The following is a 21,840-nucleotide window of genomic DNA, read 5'->3' as shown; positions in this document are numbered from 1 at the left end:
CCTCGACTCAGTCAGAAATATGGTTGGGATGGGGTATTAAGTTGACTGAAGAATTCAGGAAAACTGTGTGAGTGCTGGAACACTGCATCCACACATTTACTAGAACCCCCAAGTCTAAAACAAGTACAGGAAGGAAAACGTGGCCTTTGAATGTTGACACTTTTCCTTTCCTTGACCCCCCCAAAGAACAACTTCCCCCCACTTTACCACCCTGCATTGAAACTTAGTTAGTAGCTATAGCCCTTGTGCATGGAGCTCCCAACCTGCATTTTAGTGCCTCACATGCATTAAAAGCCAAGGCCCAAGCATTGAAGAATCCTCCAGCATGAGAAGTAGAAACAAAACATGAAGGGAAACAAGGGAGCTCTGGAAAAGTAGGATACTATGTGAAGTTTGAGGGCAGAAAGCTATAATTAGGATTATGAAAACTCAAAAGAGGGAACTACTGTGTCCATAAAGAAAAATGTCACAAAAGGGGAGAATTGGAGAAAAAAGAGTTCTTAGAACTTCCGAGGGCTGGCAAGATGACCGAGCAGGTAAAAGCACTTGCCACCCCAGCCTGCTGACCTGAGTTCAGGGAAAAGTTCAGTCCCCAGTACTCATAATGAAGGCGAGAACTGACTCCTGAAAGTTGTCTGGTCTCTACATACCTGTACAACTGCAGTAATAATAATGACAGTCTTAAGTGACTGGAAGACTGGATAGGATGGGGATGCTTCATTGCATGCTCAGCCTTACATGTGCTTGGCTTTACTCAGGAGCGGTCAGTTTGATTTCATTCTCCCCAAGCCTGACTACTCTTGTTTGTATCCTCTCTGGACCTATGTAAATACCAGTATATCGGAGTATTGAAATCTGATATATTGGATAAATAAGTGACTAGAAGGGTTCTAATAATAGGAAATCTTATAATAAGATGAAATTGTCAAAAATAGTAGAGGCAAAAAGGATAGGAAGAGTCAATCCAGAAGGTCCAACATCTAATGAGAACGGCAGAGAGCAAGAAAGAGGGTAGGACAATATCCATTCAAGACATTGTTGCATTTCTAGATACTCCAAATGCCTGGCACCATGAATGAGGAAAGAGCCCCACTAAGCAAAGCCATTACATACCTCTAGTCCAGCTTATCAGATGCTGAGACAGGAGGATGATTTGAGCACAGGAATTAAAAACCAGACTGGGCAACACAGAGATTTTAGTCCCAGGAATTAAAAAAAAAAAAAAAATGCCCAAAGGCTTCTAGAAAGAAGCCAAGCCTTGAAACCATATCAAGCCAACCCCTTATTGATGGAACTAGAAAACAAATACCTTCAGAATTCTGAAGGGAAATTTTTTTTCAACTCATTTTTTAGAATGATTTTGCTTGTGTGGAGATGTTGGGGAGCACACACATGCCAGTGTACCTGTGGAAGTCAGGCTTGCAAGAATTAGTTCTTCCTCCACATGGACCCTGGGAATCCAACTCAGGTTGTCCGGTGTGGCCTTTACACTGAACCACTGCACCAACTCTCAATCATAGATTAGCTATGCAGCTCAAACAACCTGGGCTTTAGTGGTAGAAATCTTGCTACATTCACAAGACCGTAAAAGGTGGAACATCAGTAGGCAGTGTCTAGAATGTGTAAATCAAGAAATAGACTAGGTGATGGTGGTGCACACCTTTAATCCCGGCACTCAGAAGGCAGAGGCAGGTGGATCTAAGTGAGTTCAAGGACAGCCTGGTCTACAAAGTGGGTTCCAGGACAGCCAGGACTTACACAGAGAAACCCTGTCTTGAACTGCCCCCCACCCCCCAAAAAAAGAAAGAAATAGATAGGCTGGGGAGATGGCTCGGGTTAAGAGCACTGGCAGCTCCTCCGAGGTCCTGAATTCAATTCCCAGCAACCACATGGTGACTCACAACCATCTGTAATGAGATCTGGTGTGCAGGTGTACGTGCACACAGAACACTGTATACACAATAAGTAAATTAAAAAGAAGAAGAAATAGGCATCATGTTAAATGCCTGTAACCCCAGCCACTTGAGAAGCAGAGACAGGAGAGTAGAAAGTTCAAGGTCATCCTGGACTTTTCATTTTTAATATTGGGGCTGGAGAAATGGCTCAACTGTTAAGAGGGCTTACTTCTCTTATAGAGGACCTGAGTTCAATTCCCAGCATCCACATCATCGGTGGGTGGCTCACAGTTTTCTGTAACTCTAACACCCTCTTCTGACCACTTGAGATACCTATAATGTGTGCACATACACACATATATAAATAAATCTTGCCAGGCATTGGTGGTGCACACCTTTAATCCCAGCACTAAGGAGGCAGAGGCAGGCAGATCTCTGTGAGTTCAAAGCCAGCCTGGTCTACAGAGTGAATTCCAGGACAGCCAGGGCCACACAGAGAAACACTGTCTTGAAAATTTAAATAAATATATTGTAGGCTTTTTTGGACTGCCAGCGCCCAAATCATGACACAGAGACTTATTTTTAGTTATGAACGATCAGCCCTATCTTATACTTGTCCCATTAGCTCTTATAACTTAATTTAACCTGTTTCTCTTGATCTATATTTTGCCTCAGGGCTTTTTACCTTTCATTCTGTATACCCTCCGTGTCTGGCTGCCTGGCTGCCCCTGGGCATCTCCCTTTCTTTCTCCCTGGTTCTCTCCTCTCTTTCCTTTTTATTCTCTCTCCCGGCCACCCCAGCCTATCCCTCCACTGCCTGGCTATTGGCCATTCAGCCTGTATTAGATGAATTAGGTGCCTTAAGCAGGCAAAGCAACACCTTTTTACATTGTAAATAAGTTCAGCATAAACAAACGTAACACATCTTTACATCCTTAAATGCAACAGAAACAAATGTAACATGCCTTTAGTAACACATCTTTACATGTTAAACAAATGCAACAGAAAGGAATGTAACACATCTTTGCCTAAAGTAATATTCCACAACAATAAATCTTGAAAACAAGTTTTAATACTGTTTAGTTATACATACACATTACTTGGAGAAAAAGATTAAATGAAGGATATGAAGTTAAAACATAGATTATGTAACTGCTACTGATTATGTTCTTTTGCCTGTAATAAAAAATTGGTTATGATGTAATGAGAAAGACTGTAGAAGAAGATTGATGTTAGATTATGAAGAACCTTGTGTAACATGTTGAGGGTAAAAGGCATGTTGGGTAATATGAAGGTTTTTGAGCAGAGGAGGTCGTGACATTTCAGGTGACTAAAATAGGTCCTGAAATGCAGCCATAATAGCACATGATAATCCCAGAAAGGAGGGTTGCAGGGAGTTTTGAAGCCACCTCTGGTATACATGGTTACAACCGAGAAGCTGAACCACAGACTGGCTATACCCAGTTCTGGTTTTGACACCTACTGTCCCAGTCATACACATTCTGTGTGTGTGTCCTGTCTCTCTCTCTCTCTCTCTCTCTCTCTCTCTCTCTCTCTCTCTCTCTCTCTCTCTCTCATTTTATTTTTGCATATGGGGGTGGGGGTTCAAGACAGTTTCTCTGTTTAGCCCTGGCTGTCCTGGAACTCAAGAGATCCACCTGCCTCTGCCTCCTGAGTGCAAGGACTAAAGGCGTGTGCCACCAAGCCTGGCTGCTTGCACTCTTTTCATTTTTCTTTTTTTTTGGGGGGGGGGGGTAGCCTTGGCTGTCCTGTAGACCAGGCTGGCCTCGAACTCAGAGATCCGCCTGCATCTCTCTCCTGAGTGTTGAGATTCAAGGCGTGCACCAATCCATTTCTCAAACTAACTTGCGCATAAGCGCTGAGGTTATAAGGATGAGAACTTGAACTTGCTCAGCCCTCAAGGAGCTTAGTTTAGTATCGTCCTATGACAGCAACTGTGTTGTCAGCAGAACCCAAAGCCCCACGCCGAAACCACCCTGCTCCGGGGATCCAGTTGGGTCTTCAAATCCATCCTCTTCCGCAGAAGGTGGCACCTGTGTTCCACCCCTCTCCGGCTGCACAGGAGCCAGCAAACCGTTCCCTTGGCCCACCGGGTGGAGACTTCCACCTCCAGCGGCCTGAACCGGGATCGCCAAGAACCGAGCGCCGCCCGGCGGGTGGGCGGGCAGTCGGCAGAGAGCAGCCAGCGCGGCTCGGCGTCGGGGCGGGGCGGGGCCGCGCTGGGCTCAGCCCAGAGCCGGGAGGGCCGAGGCCACCGGAAGAGTCGCGGTCGCCAGCCGAGCGCCGGGGAGTGGGGAGCGGAAGCGGCGGCGGGCGGCGCTGGGACCCGGGAGCGGCCGGAGAACAAGGGAGCTGGCGCCCCGGCCGGCGGCTGAGCGGGGCTGAGCAGCGGGCCGCGCCGAGCGCCGCGGGAGAGGCCCGGCCCCGCTGCCCGAGCAGGCCGCGCGCCGCGCCGCGGGGCCGAGGCCGGAGCCATGGGCGAGACCAAGATCATCTACCACCTGGACGGGCAGGAGACGCCGTACCTGGTGAAGCTGCCCCTGCCCGCCGAGCGCGTCACCTTGGCGGACTTTAAGGGCGTTCTGCAGCGGCCCAGCTATAAGTTCTTCTTCAAGTCTATGGATGACGATTTTGGGTGAGGATGGCCCCCGCCCCGCCCCCGGGGAGCCCCTGCTGCTCGGCTGCTAGGGGCCTACGCGGCCAGTTCGGACTTCCCTCGCTGCACTGGTTTCTAGCCCCGCTTGCAGCTAGGGAGCGGCTCGGTCACTTGGGATCCTCTTGACTTTGAGGGACTCCCGATCACCTCCTGGAGGCCTTGTCCCCCTAGTTCCTACCATTCAGGCCCCCTCACTCCCCACGGATCAGCGGCCCCCATAGACGTACATCTCTTCCACTCCAATCCAAAGTCAGGAGTCCTCAGCCTTCCTTCCAGGTGCCACCTTTTAAGCACAGAGTTGGGGTTTATTGACACCCAGCCTGCCTTCTCCATCCTCTGAGCTCTGCGAGTCAGAGCCTTATTTGGAGTGTGCTGTATCTAAGGCCGCAGCCGGTGGGACTTTGAACTGGAGAAGGAGTTGGGGGGTGTTCTGCCAGGCTAGATGCTGGACCTGATGTTTATTGAGCGGTCTCCCCTCTCCCCTGGGCAGATGGGGTGTTGCCTGACCCGGAGGAGGAGTCCTCACTAACCAGGTGCTGGGGCCTTTTCTCGCCAGATGGTGATCCCAGAGGAGATGTTGCATAAGGCTTCAGAGCTTGGATGGGAAGGCCAGGGAGGGCCTATTGGTGTTCCCTTGTCTTCCCCTCCCTACCCAGCTGCAATTTGGAAGCAGGGACTGCCCCTTTAAGGGAGGTTGGAATGTTGGAGCCTGAGGGTTCTGTAGCAGCTGGCCTGAGAGGGGACACACACACACACACACACACACACACACACACACACACACACACACCCCTCTCCCAGGGCCCGAAGTTTGCCCACGTTAACTGGACAGTGGGCCTAGAGGCCATGGAGAAGACACACACACACACACACACACACACACACACACACACACACCCTCTTCTGGACCCTCCAGGCCTGAAGGTTCCTCTGATGCACTTGCCTGAGGCCTGCGCTGTACTTGCAGCTGAGGCCCCAGAGCTGGGTGAGGGGAGACATTCTTCTCCCCAGTGTTCATTAATCTGGCTTCTCTCCCAAGGCCCGCCCTCCAAGCCCCAGGAGGCAAGCACCTTCTGTCTCCTGCCTGGCTTACTTGTCATCTTCTGCCCTGGATCTCCACATTTGATGAGCTCTTGAAATACTGTGCATGGCAGTGTTTTGTACAGTGGAGAATAGATCTGACTATTCTCTTGATTCCGTTCTTGCCCCGGGATGGGTACTCCAGTGTGGTGATGATTGCCTGTCTTTAGAGTTAGGCATGCCTGGTTGGAAGATCTTTTCAGGATCTGTCTGGAAGAGCTGGGGAGAGGGGGTGAGTGTCTCAACCTGACTTGAGCGAAATAAGGAAGCAGGGCCTGAAGGAACTGGGATAATATTTCAGGGTATGCTGGGCCAGATGCCTTGAGAGATTAGAATAGTCTTGTATCTCCACCCCCACTTGCCTCTGCCTCCCAAGCAGACCACCGTGGGCTGCTTCCTGCCTTCCCAAGGCTGTTGTGCAAGCAGGCCTCAGTACAATTATAAAAGGCCTCCCCTTGCATCTGCTCACTGCTCACAGAATGTTTTTCTTGAAATCAACTGCCTGTCCACTCTTTTTTTCTTAACTGACTAAACTAATAATACTGCATCAACTACAGACAGGCCTGATTATCTGTTTCTATTTATTTCTACACTGTGTCACAAATAAATATTAAACTATTGGACGGAGCAGCGTTTATCATGTACCACCTGAAGCCATCCTGTACCCATCTGTGGTCCTGGAACCCCCTTTGCAAAATATCAGTTGGCTGTTCTAGCAGGGTTGAGAACATGCTAAGAATGAAGTGGATGTGATTAATTGTTGACTTATCACACACACATACACACACACACACACACACACACACACACACACACACACACACACGCACACACACACACACCAAGGATAAATGAGCAAAAGACCCAGTAGGGCTCTCCTATTACAGAGGGCTAATAGCAGAGGATCCTGTTCATAGTCTATTTCATTTTTTTTTAAATTTTACAAGCCCGTCACATGGTACTTACAATCTGCCTGACAGTGATATAATTCTTTACACATCTTTCGTCTCTGAGCCCTCATGCCAGCCTACGAAATGGGCACTAATGTCCCCACTTTGCAACAAAGGAAATGAGAATGCAAAAAGCCTGAAGAGCTTGGCCTGTGTCACACAGCTAGTAAGTGACAGAGATTGGTTGATAGGGGGGTCTCACTCCAAAATCTGAAGTCTTGATCACACCGCTGTAGGGGTGTGTGTGTGTGTGTGTGTGTGTGTGTGTGTGTGTGTCCGAGAGGGAGGAGGCAGACATAATACTGAGGAATACTATGCAAATGACCATGTTATAGATTTTCCTCTTCAAAAAGATAGTAAGCCCTGGCAAACTGGGACAGTAACAGGGCGCTCCAGCCAGCCTAGGCCAGTGACCCCTGTTGAGAAGAGAGAAAGCAGGCAGGGAGGAGGAAGCCTGCCTCACCTCAGCCTCAGAGGTTAGAATGTGAGGCCTTAGGAATCCCAACTCCCATCTGCTCTCCAAAAATATTTGTCAAGCTCTGGGTAGACTTAGCTCTCTTAAATTACTTGGGAGAGCCAATAAAGGCCCTTGCCTTGGTGAAGCCTAATGACCTGGGCTCTAGTCCTAGGACCCACATGGTAGAAGGAAAGATCCAACTTCCACAGATTGTCTCTGACCTCCATACACCTGTACGTACACACACACACACACACACACATGCACACACAGACACACACACACACACACACACACACACTAAAAAGTAATAAAAATCTGGGGAAACAAAAGGGGGCACTTACATTTAATGAAAGAGTGTAGATCTTCCTCAAACTAGAGAGAGCCAGTAACTAGTTTTTATTCTATTCTAAGAGTCTCATTTACCAGGATGAGACAAAGGCGTGGGTAAGTTAAAAAGACATCTCTAAGCTGGGAGAACTAAGTGGCAGGATAGGGATTTGAGCCCAGTTTTGTTTATCTGATGCTAATCTGAGTAAAAGGGAGGGAGGGAGACTGCTGTGGAGCCCTGACTACCCAGCCCTCCCACCAAGGGTGCAGTCTAAGGTTCCTCCAAAGCTGCTGAAGTCCTGCTGAGCATCTGGAGTCAACAGAGGCTTGTAGGCCTGTTGGTGACCGCCAGAAAGAGAAGAAACATCTGGAGGATGGAGTGGTGGGGGGACTCAGCCGCACTTTACTGCCGCAAGGACATAGTGTCCGTGCTGTGTGTCACGGGAACCCTCTTTTCCTCTTGAGCCAGGTTATCATGCAGGGCTGCAAGGTTGGGGAACCCAGTGGCAGACTGGTTGATAGGTCTGGGCTTCTTTCTTAGGGTTGCTGTGGGATTAGAGATGGTAGGGAGCTAGGTAGCCTTGGCTTGGGAGCTTCATCGTAAGTTCAAGAATGTGAGTATCACAAGGAAACCACGGTAAAAGTGAGCGGGGACTGAGCTTCACAGCTTCTTCCCTTGCTGCATCCCCAGAACTCTAGGCACGTGTCATCCTCTAACCTGTGGTCTGGTTGTTTACTCCTGGGGTGAGTGAGAGTGTGATGGTCCACAGCAGTTTCCATTCCCCTCTGGCCCCAAACCATGGTTGGTATCTAACTTCTGGCCCTGCCACATTCCCAAGGCCAGACTGCATGCCAGGACCAGTGTCTATGGTCCTTCATGCCCCACATTATGTCCCCTCATCCCTCATAGACCCATTACATCTATCATCAAATGGGGGGAAAAATGCGACATAGAGTGAAAAGAGAATTGAAGTCAGAACAGCCTGGGGTCCAATTCCAACTGTAACATCTCTTAGTATTGTAACCATGAATAAGTTACCAAATGTCAGTTTTTTTATTCATGAAATGAGAATTATGTTGTCTACCTAAAGGAGGCTGGAGTACAAATTATATATATATTATATATATTGTTTTGTTATGTTTTTGTTTTTCGAGACAGGGTTTCTCTGTATAGCTTTGCACCTTTCCTGGAACTCATTTAGTAGCCCAGGCTGGCCTCAAACTCACAGAGATCCGCCTGGCTCTGCCTCCCGAGTGCTGGGATTAAAGGCGTGCGCCACTACCGCCCGGCTTATATATTTTATATATGTATGTATATGCATATATATTTTTTGAGACAGAGTCTTTCTGTGTATCCCTGGCTGTCTTTGAATTCTCTGTAGACCAGGCTGGACTTGAACTCAGAGATCCATCTGCCTCTGCCTCCTGAGTGCTGGAATTAAAGGTGTGTGCCATCACTGCCCAGCTTTTTTTTTTTTTCTTTTTTGTAAAATTATGTGTTCTGACTATAGTAATAGAAGATGTAATAGATAAAAATGGAGAGTCACACAGACTAGGATTCAGACACCAGCTTTCCACTTATTAGTGGTGTGTTTAGGTGGATTATTGACCCTACGCTTAGTTTCCCACTTTTCTCCCCTTATAGCATCATCGTGGGAATGACATGATGCTCCAAGTGCTTAGCATGATGCTGGGCCCATGACGCATGCTCAGTAAACAAAGCCATTGTCATTGATCATTCCCTTCATTTTTTCAGGGGCTGGGTGGGTGGAGTTCCTCGTGTATCCCAGGCTGGCCTCAAACTCAGTCTGAAGCTAAAGATGACCTTAAGCTGCTCCTCTGGCCTCCACCTCTCTAGTGTTGGATTACAGGCATGCGCAACCATCCCCAGTATGTGGTGTTGGGTCAAACGGTGTTGTGAATGCCAGGCAAGCACTCTGCCATCTGGGCTCCACCTCCAGCCTCCTTTCTTCCTTACTGTTTGTTCCTGATAGAATCTCATTATATTGCCCAGGCTCACCTCATAATCCTCCTGCCTCAGCTTCCCAAGTGCTGACTGGATTACAGATATGTACCACATGGATGCTCATGAATGCCTTCTCTCCTCTTTCCTAGTTCCTTAAACTTGTTGCCCACAGACAGCTCTCAGAACAAAGTCAGGATTCCTAGTTGAGAAGTGAAGAATAGTAAGAATTGTGCTGCCTTTTCCCAATTTGAAGGTCAGAGGGAAAAGGAAAGTCATGCTAGGAATAGGGCATGCCCCCAGGGGTTCTGAGGTTATAATTTGCAGTCACCCAGTAGCTGAGCTGATGCTCTAGCGAGGCAGTTGGCCCAGATATGGCCCTGCCAGAGGTGTGGCCCAGAGCATAGTGTGTGTTCCTGACTTCTGACTCCCCCCACAGCTCCTTCCTCTCTGCCCTACTTCATGGAGGTGCTAAGGATTAAGTCCCTAGTCCCTCCTCACAGCTGAACAGTCTTGTGTTGATGGCTTGATCTCACACTTAGGGTAAAGGACAACTCGGATTATGAGGACCCTCCACTCCTACATCAGAAAGTTCTCTCTGATGTCCCCCTTTCCCTGCAGGGTGGTGAAGGAAGAGATCTCGGACGACAATGCCAAGCTACCCTGCTTCAATGGCCGAGTGGTGTCCTGGGTAAGGAGCCGTCAGCCTCTAGCTCTATCCCTGTGTTGGGCAGAGGGAGGAAAGGCTTAACTAAGATTTCAGCTGGTGATTTGATGCCCCTGTTTCTGAGTCTGCCTTTCGTTTTCTAATGATTTTTTTAATCTAGAGTCTTCAGCCTTTAATGAAATGTGAGGGAATAGTGGAAGGGGGGAGGGAGAAAGAGGAACACACGGTGTTGATTCAGAGGTCTCCTGTGTCCATCCAGACACCTGCTGCCAGCTGACATCCTCTGTCACTTGTGCTGTGCCCCAACTCTGCTACAGTAACCCGTGCCCGCCAGCCCCTCTCCCTCATGCGCCTGGCCAACTGCCCTTGCGTGGGCCTGTCGTCTCTGTCTCACTCTCCTGTCCTTCGTGGTCTGCTGGAAGCCACAGCTTGCTTTTCCCTGGCCCCCCTGTGACCACTTATTTTCTCCTTGGCAGCTGGTATCTGCCGAGGGCTCGCACCCAGAGCCAGCTCCCTTCGGCGCCGACAATCCACCAGAGCTGCCGCCTTCAATGGAACGCACGGGGGGCATTGGGGACTCTCGACCCCCGTCCTTTCAGTAAGTGGGACTTGAAGGTGGGAATGGCCCATGGAAAAGGGGCACCTCAGCTCCACTCAGGGCTGGATAAGGGAGCCCCCAGCTGCTCTCTTCTCCACCAAGTCCTCTCTACCTTTTAGCCCTCACGCTAGTGGAGGCAGCCAGGAGAACCTGGACAATGACACGGAGACCGACTCCTTGGTGTCTGCCCAACGAGAGCGGCCCCGACGGCGGGATGGCCCAGAGCACGGTGTGTATTCCCCACTTCTAGCCCTCCCCGAAGCAGCTTTCAGCCAGCTTTCTCCTTTTTCACCCTGTTCCCAGAGTTACGGATATGCCTGGCTCAGCCCCTGGCCTGCCTGCCTCCTATCCCTTCTTCCCTACATTGGGCCTAGCATGGACCCAGCTGCCTACCTCCCTTGCAGCAGCCCGGCTCAATGGAACTGCAAAGGGGGAGCGGCGGCGGGAGCCCGGTGGCTATGACAGTTCCTCCACCCTTATGAGCAGCGAGCTGGAGACTACCAGCTTCTTTGACTCAGATGAGGATGACTCCACCAGCAGGTGGGGCTTGACTTTCATAGGTACTGGGATGGGAGTGGGGGCGCTGGTGTGGGGGGGGGGACGGCAAGTGACTCACGAGGAGGCCTGAATCCTCTGATGCTTCACCTCTGGGAGGGGTGTGGGCATTGTGTTGGAGCCAGGGCTGTGGAGTGCCTCTTACCGGGCCAGGATGGGCCAGCCTGGTGGGGAACGACTTTGGGCCCACAGGTTCAGCAGCTCCACAGAACAGAGCAGTGCCTCGCGCCTAATGAGGAGACACAAGCGGCGGCGGCGGAAGCAGAAGGTCTCGCGGATTGAGCGGGTATGGGCTCTTTGGTGTTCGGGATGAGCAGGGCAGATTATGAGTCCTTCCCACGCAGGACCACAGCTCTTTCTTCCTCGGAGCTCTTGTGTTTGGCGTTTGGAATCTTAGTGGGCAGGGGTGGGAACACCCACGCCTGCCTGCTGCTCACAGCCACTGTGTCTTCCAGTCTTCCTCCTTCAGCAGCATCACGGACTCCACCATGTCGCTCAATATCATCACAGTTACTCTCAACATGGGTGAGTCTGGGGAACAGGTTCAAGCTGGGAAGGCATCAGGGGGTTCTGGGAAATACAACATACATTTTCTGGGACTTGGGGTGGGATCTCAGTGACCGAGTACAAGGCCCGAGGTCCCATATCCAATACAGGAAGAAAAATATATGTTCCCTATTCTCAAGTTGTTCTTTTATGAATAACACTGATAAGTAATACAATCATTTCAGTATTTCACTGTCAGGTCTATAACAGATAAACTCAGAGCTGTGGGAGCAGAACGTGGCACCCCGGGAGGTTTCCTGTGGGAGGTGACTTCTGAGAGCCCTGTCCCTGCTCATCTTGTCCCTGCATCCTTGCCTCTGACTCTGACTCTTTAGAAGGCAGCTGATGCCTGTGCCTCGTCAGGTGGGCCCGCCCCTGAGCTAGTGACCGGACTGCAGTCGGTCCAGAACCCACATGGGAGAAGGAGAAAACAGACTCCCTCAGTTGTCCTCTCACCTGCACACACAAACACAAAAGAGTGCCCTCCACAACAAAATAAGTGGATAAAAATATAACACATTTTAAAGGCAGTTAAATATAACAGAAAGAGTTTAACTTGAGTCTGAGTTTAACTCCTGACACCTACTGGCTTAGGAAGGGCACTTACGTCTTGCCGATTTGTAAAAGTAAGTCTGGAATCCCTGCCTCATAACCAGTAGAAAAATCAAAAACATGTTTAAGTGCATACTGTACAGTAATATTTACATGGTTATTATGTCAGTCACGGCCTCTCTCTGCCCTGTACTAATGGGTAGGAACCCCATGGCCCCTCTCTACCCTGTACTAATGGATGGGGGCCCTGCCCTTCTCTTCCCTGTACTAATGGGTAGAGCCCTGCCCTTCTCAAAGTGTTAAATTATTCCCTGCAGAAAAGTATAACTTCTTGGGCATCTCCATTGTGGGCCAAAGCAATGAGCGAGGTGATGGAGGCATCTACATTGGCTCCATCATGAAGGGTGGGGCTGTGGCAGCCGATGGACGCATCGAACCAGGAGATATGCTGCTACAGGTATCATTGCCTACCCTGGGTGGTGGAGAGTGAGAGGTCCCTGCTGTCTGGAGGAAGGCCCTCAACCCAGCTCCCCATCCATCTCCTGAGCCCTACCTCTTTATCTCACGCTTAGCCCTCTTTCTCAGGTAAACGAGATCAACTTTGAGAACATGAGTAATGACGATGCAGTCCGAGTACTTCGGGAGATTGTCCACAAACCAGGGTATGAATGGAGTGGGGTTCTGGGGAAGATGGGAAAGGCATTTCTGGAAGCAGGCTTGGTCTGGCCTTCATACATCCTGCCTTTACTAGGACAACCTTGTTTTCAGGCCCATCACTCTGACTGTAGCCAAGTGCTGGGACCCAAGTCCACGTGGGTGCTTCACATTACCCCGGAGTAAGTAGACAAGGGATTCAGCCCTAAAGTTGGTGTTGGCGTATGTCAGCTCGGTCCCTCATGTCTTCAGCTTACATGCTCAGCACCAGCGTGGGCGGGGCGGGCAGCCTGTGACTCCTCGTCCTCCGCAGGTGAGCCTATCCGGCCCATCGACCCTGCAGCCTGGGTCTCGCACACTGCAGCCATGACAGGCACCTTCCCTGCCTATGGCATGAGCCCCTCCTTGAGCACCATCACCTCCACCAGTTCCTCCATCACCAGCTCCATTCCCGACACAGAACGTGAGTATTCAAGCCTGTCCCCTGGGCCAGCACACAAGGCCAGGTGGGAGGCCCGATGACCCGCTTGTGCACCGTGGAGGGCCTTTGGGGGGCTCTACTCATCTCAGGTGCCTCACACTGCAGCCCTTCCCCAACAGGCGCTTAGAGCCGCACTGCACATACTTGCTTCCTCACATATGGTGAGTGCCCACAGAGCCTCAGTTTCCCCACTGGACTCCCAGCATATACTTCACCAGGTTCTCATGGTATTTAGTAAGAGGCTCTAAGTAGAACGTTTTTACTGTGTGGTATGAAGGAAACACTCATTTTTATTGTCATAACATCTACACTGTGCTAAGTACCTTCATGAAATCACTGAATTACTCTTTCACGTATTCTTGGGTGTACATTAAAGTACTCATTTTCACAGAAGGGGAAACTGTCCCAGTGGGAGAGCTGGGATGCTGCTCTTCCTAACTCCACGGCTCCGCTTTGTCTCACTACCCTGCCTCTCCCCCCAGGCCTAGATGACTTCCACCTCTCCATCCACAGTGACATGGCAGCCATCGTAAAAGCCATGGCCTCCCCTGAATCAGGGTTGGAGGTTCGAGACCGCATGTGGCTCAAGATTACCATTCCCAACGCTTTCATTGGTGAGAGAACCTTACAGCTGTAAGAAGGACGAGATGGGGTGGGGGATCATGGAGCAGGCCAGGGGTGGGGGGTCATGGAGCAGGGCAGGGGTGGGGGTCATGGAGCAGGGCAGGGCAGGGGTGGGGGGACCCAGCAGCCCCCATGGGCAACTCCTTTGAGCTGTTAATGCCTCAGGCTCACAGCTTCTGTGAAGCCAGAGGAACCCAAACCAACGGGCAGCCTTATCCCCAGGCTCAGATGTGGTAGACTGGCTGTACCACAATGTGGAAGGATTCACAGACCGGCGGGAGGCCCGCAAGTACGCCAGCAACCTGCTGAAAGCCGGTTTCATCCGCCACACTGTCAACAAGATCACGTTCTCTGAGCAGTGCTACTACATCTTTGGTGACCTCTGTGGCAGTACGTGCCTCCCCACCACCTTTTTTTTTCTTCTCTTTTTTAGAGATAGGGCCTTGCTATGTAGATTCTATTGGCCTAATACCTGCTGTGTAGCCAGCTTGACTTTGAAATTGCAGAAACCCTCCTGCCTCAGCCTCCTGAGGATTGGATTATAAGTGCATGCCACGACCATACCCAGGATCTCCACCTCCCCTTTCTTGTCCCCTGAATGGGAGTAAGGATGTGATATGATAGCTGACTCCAGGAAACCTAGGTAGGCTCAGCAGAGCTGGGGTCTGGTTCAGAGCTTGAGCCCTATGATCTAAGCAGCCCAGGCTGGCCTCTCCATTGGTCTTCCATCGCTGTGTTGAGCCTGGCATTCTCCAAGTGCCTGTTCTGTGATTGGCATGGTGCCAGTGGTTTCTGAAGTGTCAACCTACATCCCACTCAGTCTTCACCTCTCGGTGGGGGTGGGGTGGGTCCTGTCCATGTTATCAAATGAGGAAATAGATTTATTGGTGTAAAATAGTCTACCCCAGATTCCACAATTAGAAACAAAGGAGTTAGACTTGGATCCAGATCTTTTGGTTCTAGTCCCCACTGTTCTGGGCTGCTCAAGATACATGATGCTCCCAAAACATTGTCTCAGCAAGACTAAACAGAGTGCCTGCCCTTGTCCATGAACCAACAGGTACTACTAAGTCAGGATATGGATTGGCCAGGGAATCCTGTCTTTCTAAGAGCCGGGGGTGAACCATACCATGGAGTAAAGCTGGAGAAATTGTCAGTCAGGTTGAAGAGGACTTTACAAACTGCACTAAGGGTTTTAAGTTTGATCCTGAGAGGGTGCAAAGCCATTGAGCATAATTAAGCCAAATTCCCTGTGGAGACCCTTCCTTCTCAGTTGCCTCCAGATGATGACCTCAAACAGACATTGCTGTTCACACCAGCAGCTAAGTCCCAGCCCCAGTGCCCGCAGCCACCTCTGCCCCAAACAGCTTTCCTTCACACCTGTGGTGCTGGCTGGCACCCAATGGCTAACTCGGAATGCTTCTGGGACTAGAGTGGCCGATACCACAGAACACCATCCCTTGGTAGAAGGTGGGGTTCCTGTCCCTCAGCAGCCCTTACAGAGTTGTGATGGACTTTGGACTGGCAGTCCTGGGTTCAAATGTTAGCTCTGCCCTTACTGTGAACATCAGTAGGTGCTTCAACTCCTAAGCCAGAGATGGAAGGAAGAGTAGAACCTAGGCCATAGGGCTGTCTCGAACATCATATAATGTATGTAAACCACTTAGAACAGTGTGCAACCTACAAGATGTGCTCCGTAAAAGTTGCCTACTGTTCATATAGTTCATTGATTATAAGGTGCACTTTTTATTTTCACATTCCATTATCTTAAATTGAGTATATCTTCCATTGATAGTTTAGTAGACTCATAGAAACTGGTTATTATTGATATTGTTAGCAGACATCAACCCAGGGTCCCAGACCTCTTGCGACATACAGAGCTTCCAAGACAGCCATGGCAGTTTTGCTCAAAAGATGTTTCCTTCCTGGCCCCAACTTGGTCCTCCACCTAGGCCACCCAAGGCTCAGCTCAGGATGTGCTGACAGAAAAGCCTTTTTCTTCGCAGAGGCCACAAGTCTGCTGAGCTGGGAATGTGGCAGGCTCAAAGAGGAACTATGTGCTCACCCTGGAGTATACTGTTGGTCCCCAGGGCAGCACCCTACCGCTCTTTGTGTTTGAGCCAGTACAGGCCACTGCTTCCCTTCATTGCCTGCATGCTGCCACTCCTCTGACAAGGTAGTGGCTTGGCTGGCAGGCTCCATAAGCAATTTCAGAGTCCCATACCCTGGCTTCTTCCTGCAGAGCTGGCTGGATCACCTTGGTTCTTGGAAGAAGATCTAACGGTATAGAAGGCTTCTATAGAGCAATTATAGCGTTCTTAGAATTCATGTGCACATGAGCAAAGGATGTCCTAGGCAAGTGATCGGTCCTAGTGTCCCTTTATACTCCCTTCAAGGAAGTTCTAGCTCTTGTGAGAACAGCTTACCTTTAGGAAGTGCACAATTTCAAGGATGTAAGAAAGGAAGTAGTGTTGTTGGTGAACTAGTACCAGTTCTGGCTGCAAGCAGGGTGGGGAGTTTTTTCTGGCCCTTCCTACGTCATCCCCACTCTCCACGACAGCACCAGGAAAATGTGATCAGGGCAAGAGCCTTCTACAAAGGAGGCCCCCAAACCATGTGTTCATTTAGGACTCTGCCCTCCTCTTGCTCTTCTAATTTACCCTGCATGCGTGTTAGCTGACCTCTCGGTCCTGCAGGAGTGACACAGATGTACACCCCATCAGCCCGTCCTGGACGCCCCTCATCCTCTGCTCCTTTGAGACAGGATCTTACTGCACAGCTCTGGCTGTCCTGGAACTTACTATGTAGACCAAGCTAGTTGGTTTGGTTTTTTGTGGGGTTTGTTTTGTTTTGTTTTGTTTTTAGAGACAGGGTTTCTCTGTGTAACAGTCTTGGCTGTCCTGGAACTCGATTTGTAGACCAGGCTGGCCTCAGTCTCACAGAGATCCGCCTGCTCCTGCCTCCCAGGTGCTAGGATTAAAGGCATATCCACTACCGCCCAGCCCAAGCTAGTTTTGAAGTCTCAGGGATCGGCCTACCTCTGCCTCCTGAGTGCTAGGATTAAAGGAGTGGGCTATCACACCCACCTCATTCTGAACTTTTATTTTTAAGAATTATTTTTACTTTGTGTTATGAGTCCTTTGCCTGCATGTATGTCTGTGTACCATATGCATGCAGTGCCCAGGAAGGCCAGAAGAAGTTGCTGGGTCCCTGGAACTGTTGTCACAGATGGTTGTGAGCCACCATACGTGTGCTGGGAATCAAACCCAGATCTGTCAGAGCAGCAAGTGCTTTTAACTGCTGAGCCATCTTTCCAGCCTCATTCTGGACTTTTAATAAATCATCATCATCCATATCTTATTCTTATTCTTATTTGTCTTGGGGGAAAACATTCACTTTAGTTGTCCCAAACATGCCCCTCCTAATTAATCGGAGAAGGTAAATGTATAAGCCCACTCTCTGCTCTGCTATGTCTGCAGCTAGTTTAACTCAGGCTCCTCATTTGACCTCTCTGGACTTCTGTTTCCTTGCCTAGAGAATTGACGATTAACCCTTTGTGAGTTGCTGGGTAGTGTGTATTGTTTTAGTTTTTTGTTTTTAATGTGCATTGGTGTTTTGCCTATATGAGGGTACCGGGTACCCGTTATGAGAGGCCATGTGGTTGCTGGGAATTGAACCTGGGTCCTCTGGAAGCGCAGCGAGTGTTCTTAGCCACTGAGCCATCTCTCTCTCCAGCCCGATATGTAGTGTGCTTAATGAATCATAGTACAATATGTAGAGGCTTCTAGTACTTCAGCTTTCCACTCCCTGACTTTATTTCCCTCTCAACAGAAAAGAAAATGGCTGAAGAGGTGAGAGTGGGTGGGCAGGCCAGGTTATTTTTGTTTATTTTTACTTTGTTTTAGTTTTATTTGGGAGATTTTGTTTTTCAGTTCTTTGAGACTGTCTAATAATGGAGCCCAGGCTGGCTTCCAACTTGCCATGTAGCCCAGGTGGGCTTGAACTCATTATCAGGTCTCTTGCCTCAGCCTTGAACGGTACTTAGGGAAACCTTGAAGGCACTGGGTATTCGATGTGGTGGATTGGCTGCAGAGCTGTGAGGAGTGGCCAAGGAGATCTGCAGGCCTCCCATGTGGCCATAAACTTAGCATTGTTGCCTGCCGTCCATCTTTGGCTGCAGACCTCCTGACTGTGGGCGTGGGACACAAAACAGACCAGTTTACGGGGTCCTCTTCCCACAGATATGGCCAACCTGTCACTTCACGACCATGACGGCTCCAGTGGCGCCTCTGACCAGGACACACTGGCTCCTTTGCCGCACCCAGGGGCTGCCCCTTGGCCTATGGCTTTCCCTTACCAGTACCCACCACCTCCGCATCCCTACAATCCACACCCCGGCTTCCCAGAACTAGGCTACAGCTACGGCGGCGGGGGCAGCGCCAGCAGTCAGCACAGTGAAGGTAAGTCAGAAGACCAGCCGGAAGGCATCTGCGGCGAACCCATGCTACCTCTGTGCCTCCATCCTGGCCCTGTTTGTTCCCTACAGGCAGTCGAAGCAGTGGCTCCAACCGAAGTGGCAGCGACCGGCGCAAGGAGAAGGACCCAAAAGCTGGGGACTCCAAATCAGGTGGTAGCGGCAGCGAATCAGACCACACTACCCGCAGCAGCCTGCGGGGGCCGCGGGAGCGGGCGCCCAGCGAGCGCTCAGGCCCGGCGGCCAGCGAGCACAGCCACCGCAGCCACCACTCCCTGACCAGCAGCCTGCGCAGCCACCACACGCACCCGAGCTACGGCCCGCCCGGAGTGCCCCCTCTTTATGGGCCCCCGATGCTTATGATGACCCCGCCGCCTGCAGCCATGGGGCCCCCAGGAGCCCCTCCAGGCCGTGACCTGGCCTCGGTGCCCCCGGAACTGACGGCCAGCAGACAGTCCTTCCGCATGGCAATGGGAAACCCCAGTGAGTTCTTTGTGGATGTGATGTGATCAGGACCCCTTTCCTACCCCCACCCCCCACCCCCCACCCCCCGAGCCGGCTGCATCCCTTTCTCCATCAGTCGGTCTTTTTTTTTTTTTTTAAACTTTGGTACCTAAAAGGGAAATAAATGGAACTAACTGCTCCTGCTTGCTGGTAGCAGCAAGGATGAGGGTCTCTGCTCATCCATGCTACAGCCCCTAACCTGCCTCTGGCCCAGCTGGTGCCTCTGCCCACTAACCAGCATCCGTTCCATCCGGTTCTGGCTTCCCAGAATTTTTCATGTCCCTGGCTCTGCACTGCTAGTCCTACTTTCCGATGCTCCGTTCTCACACCCCAGTGGCATCACACCCTAGTACCTACCTCCCCCCAATCCTTTTCCCCACCGCCCCAAGCATGTGTGCAGAGATCTTGATTTTACCCCGCCACACTGACACCAAAAAATGGCCTTCCCCTTCCTAACTGTCCTGCCCACTACTTCAGGCCTTCACCCACAGCTGTAACCACCTCTAGTAGGCACCCATGCTGTCTGTCCCTGCTTGGAGCCGGCCAGTCAGAAGCCCAGAGAGCCTCCCTCAGGTGTCAGGCCCACCAGTGGCTTCCGGGGAATATCTCTGCTGGGCCTGGACCCTCATCTATGCCTGTCCTGTGTGCTGGTTCTCTCAGATCTAACCCTACTAACCAACAGGCTCATCTAATTTCTGGGCCTGAAAGTTTTTTCTTCTTTTTCTTCCTTCAAATTTCCCTGGGCCTGGAGCAGCCAAGAATTTCGGGCTCTTTGACTTTCTGTGAGCCCCCAGGAAAGGGAGGCCCAGCCTCCAAGGAGACCAGGAACTCTGCTTCAGCAGCCCCTCGGGCTTCCCAAGGATGTCCAGCCCCCACACCCACACAAGTGCAAGGTTACTGGGCTTCTGGGAAGGACTCAGCTTCACCCAAGCATGACAGACTGTTCTTTCCAGAGAGAAGTAGAGAAGTTTTCTCCCTACCCCCCTCACACAGACAGACAGACAGACAGACACACACACACACACACACACACACACACACACACACAAAGTGTGCCTATGCAAGTTTACATAAGCCTCAGGGCTGGTCCCTGCCCACAGGGCTGGACCCTTTCTCCAAGTCATCTCCTAGACAGTGGGGCTGGTCCCTAACTGCCCTCTCCCCTTCCTACTTGTCCGAAAGCCTCCCACACATGTCCCCAATACTTGGTACTTGGATAAAGGCCAAAAGCTGGGGCTCAACAGAGGGCTCTCCAGGTAACTGACAGGTCGTTCTCTGCTTCCCTCCTGCCCCCATGTCCTTACACCCTGCCCTGTCTTCATCTTCACCTTGACACCTGAGAACAGAGTCAGGAAATACAGGCCAACTGAAGTTATACAAGAGGACCACTGGGGCTTCCAGAAAGTTCCGGTTATTTTTAAAGTTGTTTTCCACCTTAAACCACAATTTTCTCTCTAAAACTCTGCTATAAACTCTACTGACTTCCCAGACTCACATTTTCAGGGCAAAGGTATCAGAGCTGGGGATGTGGCTCTGGGTAGAGTGCTTGCCTAGCGTGCCCTGGGGTTCAGTCCCCAGAAAATGCCTCCTGCCATCAAGATGTCCTTAGCCCATGTTTGGGGGCAAACTGAGGTGGGGATATTTTGACATTCATTCATTTAACAAATATTTCCTAGGATTTTAATGAACAAAGGGCTATGTTAGAAGCATGACTCAGTCTTACCTGTCTTCAGTACTCTGTGACTCTGCCATGTCCTGTTCTTTTGAGACCCCCCTCCCCAGTGCTCATGCACTGGATGCCAGTGTTTCCATTGCCCATCTTTTGCTCACTTCTCTTCCTTTCCCAAAATAGTGTCATCCATTCTCCTTTCAATTGCTGTTGCTATGCTGGCCACTTCCTCCACTCTTCAGATCTCTTTACTCACTGGACATCTCCATGGGTGTGTCCATATGTCCCTAGCCCAGTATAATTCCTCTTGAATTCCTGTCTTGGTGACCTTCGTCACAATCTACATAGGCCCCCAGCCAGAAACATTTATGCGCTTAAAATCCTTCTTCCTACATGGTGTTAGTCAGCATATCACACCCTTCCACTCTGACACTCTTTCTGAAGTTCAGCTGTTCCGCTCCCCTTCTTAATTTACAGAGCATGGGATTTGGAGTCAGGTTGGTTTGGGTTTGAATTCCAGCTCTCCATTTTTGGTTGTGTAATAGAGTTATTTAACCTCTCTGGAGCCTCAGTCCTCCTGTATGTAAAATGATGATAATAATACCTACCTCACAGGGTTGTTGTGAGGATTTAAATTAGATATTGTACGAAAAGTGCCGAGCACAGTGCCTGGCACACAATAGAGTAGGTGCTCAATAAATGGTAGCTATTATTATTATTATCATTACTGATTTACTCTAAACTGGCGAACATTTAGGGTATGTTGGGAAGGGAAAGCTTTGGCAAAGATAGACATGAAGCCTTGAATGGTGGTTCAAGGGTTAAAAGTATCTGATTTTGATCACTGAATAATGTCCCAAAGTGACGATCTTTTGAGAAATGTCAGGTCTTCATCCTGCTATGTCCTGGCTTCTGGAAGGAGGTTGCTAGGAATAGTAAGGTTAGCAACCAGATTTCCCCACCCCGCTTCCTTTCTGCCATAGCAGTCTTGGGCCTGCTCAGGCAACAGGATGCCTCTGCCTACTGAGAGAGAAGAACCAAATTTTCTTGATTTGGCGAGAACCAGACAGGCTGTTTGTGTCCAGGGTTGGCTTCACCTCATTCTCTCAGTCTGGATATCATGAGAGATGGAATTTCTTAATTCCATGCCCAGCTAAATTGGGG

At 50.3% G+C, this 21,840-nt stretch overlaps 1 protein-coding gene across 2 annotated transcripts; it reads left to right on the top strand.

Moving 5' to 3' along the window:
• Nucleotides 1-4,301: 4,301 nt before the first annotated feature.
• Dvl3 (dishevelled segment polarity protein 3) lies at nucleotides 4,302-21,388 on the top strand. 2 transcript variants are annotated; one of them, XM_052740173.1, is made up of 16 exons: nucleotides 4,302-4,551; nucleotides 9,974-10,043; nucleotides 10,496-10,617; nucleotides 10,737-10,846; nucleotides 11,025-11,157; nucleotides 11,365-11,458; nucleotides 11,628-11,697; nucleotides 12,588-12,727; nucleotides 12,856-12,932; nucleotides 13,039-13,106; nucleotides 13,238-13,387; nucleotides 13,888-14,019; nucleotides 14,252-14,419; nucleotides 18,271-18,489; nucleotides 18,576-18,986; nucleotides 19,762-21,388. In XM_052740173.1, exons 1-16 carry the CDS (start codon nucleotides 4,391-4,393, stop codon nucleotides 19,791-19,793), a joined length of 2,157 nt encoding a protein of 718 aa, XP_052596133.1. In that variant the 5' UTR covers nucleotides 4,302-4,390; the 3' UTR covers nucleotides 19,794-21,388. The 2 variants fall into 2 exon arrangements, with proteins under 2 accessions (XP_052596133.1, XP_052596132.1); XM_052740172.1 differs by having other exon boundaries at nucleotides 11,022-11,157.
• The last annotated feature ends 452 nt before the right edge of the window (nucleotides 21,389-21,840 follow it).

Source organism: Peromyscus californicus, unplaced genomic scaffold (genome assembly GCF_007827085.1).
Source record: "Peromyscus californicus insignis strain IS unplaced genomic scaffold, ASM782708v3 Scaffold_16__1_contigs__length_79575227, whole genome shotgun sequence".
Taxonomy (NCBI): Eukaryota; Metazoa; Chordata; class Mammalia; order Rodentia; family Cricetidae; genus Peromyscus; species Peromyscus californicus.
Note: the sequence above shows the minus strand (reverse complement) of the source record. Positions and strands in the feature narration are given on the sequence as shown.